The 7,225-nt window shown below is 41.0% G+C and overlaps 1 protein-coding gene across 1 annotated transcript; it reads right to left on the bottom strand.

Moving 5' to 3' along the window:
- Window positions 1-1,568: 1,568 nt before the first annotated feature.
- LOC147366583 (disintegrin and metalloproteinase domain-containing protein 20-like) lies at window positions 1,569-4,327 on the bottom strand. Its single transcript, XM_086414721.1, has one exon. It carries the CDS (start codon window positions 4,116-4,118, stop codon window positions 1,851-1,853), a length of 2,268 nt encoding a protein of 755 aa, XP_086270847.1. The 5' UTR covers window positions 4,119-4,327; the 3' UTR covers window positions 1,569-1,850.
- Window positions 4,328-7,225: the final 2,898 nt, after the last annotated feature.

Here is a 7,225-nt window from a genome sequence, read left to right as displayed (position 1 = left end):
TATTTCTTTCTTGTATTGTTTTTGTCCAGAGTTTTACTGGATGCATAATATTAGTTAAATACCTTATCCTTTAGTTTTATCCTGTAAAGTAATTTCTGCTTGTGAATAACTGAGGTCTGTTCCTTAAGGTTTAACACTCAGCAGCTTACCTTTGAGGACTGCTGTCTGTGGGTAAAATGTAGGGAAAACAATCCATTTGTTATTAATTTCATCGTGTTAATCAGATGTTTACTTTTTATAAATTGATACTATTCATTTATAGTTTTACCTAAAATGACACATCCCATGTAAGTTTCTTAGTAATTTTTTCATGTTTAAATATCTGCTATGGTGGCTCAGAGGGTAAAAAATCTGCCTGCAATGCAGGAAATCCAGGTTCGATTCCTGGGTCAGGAAGATCCCCTGAAGTAAATGGCTACCCACTCCGGTATTCTTGCCTGGGAAACCCCATGGACAGAGTAGTGTGGCAGGCTACAGTCCATGGGGTCCCAAAGAGTCGGACATGACTGAGCAACTGACACTGGCAGCTTTCTTTCATTGTTTCAAATAGTGGAGGTTTTGGTGTCCAGCATTTGCAAGTGGACTGCCAGCTTTATGAATCTAATAGCAACAAACATAATGGCAGTTCCCCAGCAGTGTAACAACGGGACCAAAGAAGGGCACAGCTAAGAAAATTCCTCCTGGGACCCGAGTCGTCAGCGTGTGTCTAGAAGGCTATGCACATGTGCTAAGGAGTAACTACCCACTTAGAACAAGGAGAGGATGGTATGGGCAGACTTGAAACACTTCCAGGCCACAGGGAAATTTATTACAAAAGGGCACAACTCTCACTGGCTACTGGGAGTCAAGCACATTTTGACCAATACTAGCTGGAGAAAAGGCCACCCTGAATATCAGTGAAGGCATAGAATAAAAATGAGTATTTCAGACCAAATGGAGAATCTTAAACTGAAGTAGAATAGCCAAAATGAAACATAAAATTAAATGCCCCTTTAAAATCAAAGGGAAGAGGTAGTGTTCTTGGAATCTTTGCAGTAGGTCCTGTGGGTCTAGTATGTGATCCCCGAGGAAAGGGTTAGCCCACCTGGTATGGGAAACTCAGGGATTTGGAGAACATTTAGACCTGGGACTTAAAACTGGGAGGCTACAATGCTTGGTAGCAGTGCCAGTATGGCTGAGACTTATAGTCTTGTTGGTTCTGAGTGTAACCAAATATGTATATAGCAGAAATTATGGTTGCTGCTAAGGCGAAAGCTGTTAATGAGACAATTCTGACATGAACACAAATCAAATTTTCCCCAGGTTTCAACTCTTTCTCTAGTTCCTGCCATTGGTAGAAAGGAACAGGAGAGGATTGGCATATAAGACATGTAATCTGTAGGTTACCAGTCCTTGTGTGACAAGGCCAGAGTACAAGGAGGAAGGGCATGTGGGATAGAGGGACAGTAAATCAGACACACACACGAACACCATCCACAGACTGTCTCTGCTCCAGACACACACAGAGAATAATTCCATAAAAATTGACCACTTAAAATCGCTTAAAATAATGGAAAGTAGAAATAGGCTAGGGATTAGTAAATTTTGTTTACTGGTTGTTTATGGTCCCAAATGATTAGAAAAAGTTGGAATTTTCTGCCAATGATCTAGGACACATGTTATAACATTGTTACTTCCAGGAGATTACAGTCTAATACTTGGGAAAGATCACTAGGCTTTGGCAGTCTCTTGAAATAGGAGCTATTGGTTTTTCCTTGTTTGTTGTTTTTTCAGTAGGCACATTCTGTGTTTCTTCCTTAGGTAAAGTTAGAATATTCTGTGCTTACATCCTAAGTGAAGCCGTAACATGTCTACTTTTTAGGTAATTTTTGGGTAGTTTTCTCAGATTTTGGTGGAACAGCCTGTTCTTTTTCATCTTTCTTTTTTGGTCTCGTGAACAGCCAAAGCCAAAGCAAAAGACACAGTAGTAGAAACAAAAAAGGAATCAGGAAATATGTTAGCAGGTTCTTCCTGTCCATCCTTTCTTCTGTTTGGCGCTCAGGGGCTGGGCCACTGTCCACACTGCCTCCTCTGCCTTTTTCCTGGCAAACGGGAGGGTCCCACCCGTAGTTGCAGTGGCAGTGCTGTCTGTTGTTGCAGACTCCCCTCAAAGAGCAGAGCTGAGGTGAGCAGTTACGTGGAACAGTGGAATAAGAGACACACCTCCTTCTGATGCAGATGTTTTCGGGACCACACTTTGTACCATCTTTCACTGCACCAATATCAGCTATTCTTATCCCGAGGTGGTAGTCTGTACCCCAGCAAGTGTTATTATCGAAATTAGTCGAATGCAGAGTAGTATGATCACTCATTAGAGGAATTTCTTTGACGTTCTCACACTGAATCCTCCCACACAGGCTGTCTGCCATGCTGCATCTTATGTATGAGGTTTCTGTGATACCACAGTTACCAAAACGGTCACCTCGGGTATTCACTGCCGTGTAGCAACTCATGTCTGCATCCTTGGCCTCTTTGCCAAAGATTTGCCTACAGTGTTCATCGCGCTCATTGCATCTCTTTCCATAGCAGTAACCACCGCCTGTGCAGGAGGCCCCATCCTGCACGTACACATCATCTGGACACTGATTGGATGTCCCATTGCACCACTCTGGAAGATCACATTCATTTTCTTCTTTCCTACACAAGGTGCCTGGTTTCCTGAACATGCAGTTATCACAACAAAGCCCAAAAGCACAGTTGATACCAGCTGTCACAGTGCAGTTTAACTGACAACAGGGATCAGTGTTACACGTCTTTAAGGATCCACAGTCACACTCTTCTCCTTCATCAACCACACTGTTTCCACAGCGTATCTCTGTCACGAGTGTGTGTGGATTTGGTGTATTGTACAAACAGGATCTTCTACGACCAACGTTCCAATAATCAGCATAGCTGCAGTTGCTGAATTTAGTTGTTGCTTCTACTGCTTCAAACATTATGCACTTTGGTGCTCCACACTGACATGTTTCGGTATCATGATGCATACCCAAATTATGACCCACGTCATGAGCCACAACATATGAGTAAAAAAAAGTCCCTTCATCGTGGAAAGTCTCAACTGAACAGCTATAACGAACTGCACACGCTTGTGCATCATAAGCTAGGCCAAATTCATTACCAAAATTCTTTTTTACAAAAAAATGTGCCACATCGTGGGGCACACGATTATGGAAGCCCTTTTGCTTCCATCTGCAAAAGTTCATCAAGGTATGTGTAATGTCTACTACTGAAATAAGGCTTTGTTTAGTCCATATCTCCATTCCCTTGAAAAATACCTCAAGACCCAGTGCTTTCATAAGGTCACTTACTCCATTTAAAACAAGGAACACTTCTTTCTGCACAAGCGAAGCATTACTACTATGATGAAGATATCGACTGTGATCTACGACTACTGCCACTTCAACAAAATAGTGGTGGGTCCACCAGCCTGTATAGTCACTTTGCATCAAAGTGGAATTAATGCTTTCTTGAATCTTTAATTGTCCTGCTATTTTTTCATCTGTTAACCCACATTGAAAGTATGAAAAATTCATTTCCTCATTGTCTAGCTTATATATTAGATGCTCAAATGCAGTAGAAAACCTTTTGGGTTCAATTTCATAAACAACGTCATTTGTCTGTAACATTCCTTGAAAGCCCCCGAAGCAGTTACTGAGGGAAACCAGAGACTCTGGGTCCCCCTCCACGTAACCACGGTAATAACAGTCATCCTGGACAAAAGGTTGGTCTTGCAGGAGAACACCCTTGTCTGCGTAGGTGAACACTGGGAAGTTTTTGGACAAAAAATTCTTCTTGACCTTTATATGAACAACATGTCTCTGGCCCCCAAAATGCAGTTTGTAAGAGAACCAGCCTTGAAGCTTCATGCCTCTGCCAGTGGGTGTTACTCTCCAGGGAATCACCACTTCTGGGGGGCCAAGTCTTTGGGCGTGCCCAAGCTGGGGCGATCCAGGAAGGAAGAGGAATACTTTCAGCCAGACAAGCAGGAGAGTAACCTTCATATACACCAGGAACTCACCAACACCTATCGCGGAGACATCATATCTAGCCATTGGTGGAAAAAGAGGGCAGGACAGCATACATCAGTGTTCAGTCTCCTCCGTCTGAGCTGATGTATTCAATGTTAACCTTTAGTTTGTTGTCTGGCAAAGTCATGCAGTCAAAGCAGCAGCACTAAAAGAAAAACAAATAAGTAGAACAGGGACTGGGTGGGAGTGATGAGCAAACCAAGATAGAGGAAAAAGGAAGGGTACAGGTTAGGATGAATGAGAGTTTGGCTTAAGACATGTCTGACGGGCTCTTAAGTAATGGTGAGGCAGAGTGAGACTGTGTGAGTACACACGAATGGTGACTGGCCTACGATGACACTTGTTGAATCTAGAGGAAGGGCACATAGTGATTCGTGATACAGTTCTTTATGTCTATTAATATGTGCAAACATTTCCACAATATATAACACAAAAGAGTCTTACTGGAAAGGTGAATGAATATCATCTTCTGATAAAGGAGTCTTGTGTTACACATTTGGATGTTATGATAATAAACTATAGGTCCTCCTTTTACTTACAAGTGAGAATTCTTTAATCATAATACTCAGGAGAGATATAAATATTCACAGATATTATATTTTCTCATTGTCCATATGATGTATTTCCATGTAACAAGTCATTATTTGTCCTACGTCCTCTGCATTTCTCTTCATCTAAATCTATGAAATTGCAGGCGTCCAGCACTGCTAGCTTTCACAGCTTTGAGGATCTACTGTAATGCTACCTAATGCAATGACTGGTAGACCCAGGTGGCCGTGGGAGGGGGAATATGTTGGGTTGTTGATGGATGTTACTCAAATGTATTTACATTCTATCATACTGTTAAGAAGAACAGCATTTAAAAACCTGTACCCTTATAAAATGGAAGGAAATCAGGGTAGCTGGGAGGGTAGCAATTGAAAATTGTTATGTACTGAGTGCAAAATAACCTTCAGAAGTAAAAAGGAAATCAGTGGCTCCTTGAAGGAGGAAAGCTTGGAGTAAGGAAATATTGTCTTAGAGTGGCAAAGACATCAAAGTCTCCACATTATAGGACTTTAAGGTAATCAGTTCCCGAGTGCAACCTCACAATGTATTACTTCATAATAAAAACAGATAATACATATGCCATATGAAAATACCGTCTACAGTTATCTCCATCATACAAATGTGTTATCATATATTTGTTAGCATGAAATCTGACAACATGCCTGGCTGGCAATACTGATGTTCTGCCTTCTTCTTTGACCAAAGCATTTAAAAAACATGTAATGTTCATACATGATGGTATACACTTAGAAAACATAAATGAACACACAGATCAAGATTATTAACCGGTCTAGAGCTCTAATTTGAACAGAGGTTTTAGGGGAAACAGCACATTTGGGATTTTTAAAAGTGCTTTCAATACTTTATATTTAAAATGCTTGCTTTAACTTACCTAGTGAAATATCCACTGTCTTTATCAGATCATGAAAATAATTCTGTTGTGTACAGTCAGAGGCCTTGGCCTAGTTGAAAAAGACACAGAAAAGCTAGCTCTGAGGATGCTAATTCAGGTTGATCCAGTCTACTTCCCACACTAGGTATAAAAATGAAGATGCGTGATTAAGGAAGGACCTACCATCTACTAGATCCTGTAGTCATTTCTGCTTAATTAGAAAATATTTTGTGTCTATGTTCCTTGACTTCCTTTCTCTGGAATCGTTTTTCTGTCATTTATGGAATTTTCATTTCATAAAAGGAAGAAACAATGTCCTGTGTGCTCACACTTCTTCACAGAAAACCTGTTATTCCTAGTTAATTCTGCTAACTCTTTAAATCAAAAGGATAAGGTGACAATGTGTAGCCCAGCAGAGAAGATTTCCATTCTCAGAACCTCCATGTGCCATACAGACTAGACATTTGTTAATAATTTGCTTTGATGATCAAACATACTTCCAGACCTCTAAACAGCTAGCCATCTCACTAAGCTGTGCTGTGCTTGGTCGTTTAGTTATGTCTGACTCTTTGTGACACCATGCACTGTAGCCCACCTGGCCCTCTGTCCATGGGATTCTCCGGACAAGAATACTGGAGTGGGTTGCCAGGCTCTCCCTTCAGGGGATCTTTCCAACCCAGGGATTGAACCCAGGTCTCCCACGTTGCAGGCAAATTCTTTACTGTCTGAACCACCAGGGAAGCCCCTCATTAAGCTACCATTTACAATACATTCTTACTCTTAAACCAATTCTCAAATCAGTCCTACACAAACTTCAAAGAACTGGGCATCTGATTTACTAAGGTATTATCCACCAATAATTTCACTTACCTTCTGGGTACCAAGTGAGGGACCGTCTAGGTTAATTTCATAGCTCATTTTCAAAAATGATTAGACGTTGACTTAAGGACATGGCCTGTATCTTAATACCACCGTAACTGCCCTAACTCCTACATAGTATGAAACTGTTAGCCACAACCTCAGTCCTAATGAAAATTCACTCCTCAGATTTATAAAGGATGAAGATAACTTGTCATCATTTTCCCCCTTTTCAGGGCCCTTTATTTGACGTTTTACTACTGTAGTCTTGTTTTAGATCCCGTCAATTCAACCACTGTGGACTAAAATCCTCAACCCAAACTAGTGCAGATTTTTTCACTTGCTTTCACACTCTTAACAAAAACTGCAGAACTGTTCAGGAAGGAAATTACAGAGTATGTTTGCGGTAATTAATGAGTAAAAGGCAGGCTAAAATTGGCACGAGGTACCTGGTGTGTGTGCTGTGTGCTGAGTCATGTCCAGCTCTTTGCCATTCTGTGGACTGTAGCCCACCAGGCTTCTCTGTCCATGGGATTTCCCAGGCAAGAATACTGGAGTGGGTTGCCATTGTCTAGTCCAGGACATCTTCCTGAACAGGGATTGAACCTGTATCCTCTTTCATCTCCTGCATTAGTAGGTGGACTCTTTACCCCTGAGCCACCTGGGAAGCCTGAGATGCCTGATACTTCGGTCAAAATGATGAAATAATGAACTGATACTTTCTTCAACACTTTGTTTTTAATACATTGAGCTTTTTTGCCTGCATATAGTGATATTGTTTAACTTGCTAGTTTTCTAAATTTTCTTTTCTGCCTGGATATAGTAATGTTGTTTCTTAACATGCTAGTTTTCTAAATTT

The sequence above is a fragment of the Bos grunniens genome, chromosome 8, assembly GCF_055505025.1.
Source record: "Bos grunniens cultivar Pamir isolate PY7600 chromosome 8, Bosgru_T2T1.0, whole genome shotgun sequence".
Classification (NCBI taxonomy): Eukaryota; Metazoa; Chordata; class Mammalia; order Artiodactyla; family Bovidae; genus Bos; species Bos grunniens.
This window is presented reverse-complemented; position numbering and strand designations above follow the sequence as displayed.

Bases quoted from the DNA above. Each gene is read 5' to 3' on its own strand.
- LOC147366583 (XM_086414721.1), bottom strand. From the start codon at position 4,118: ATGCTGTCCTGCCCTCTTTTTCCACCAATGGCTAGATATGATGTCTCC.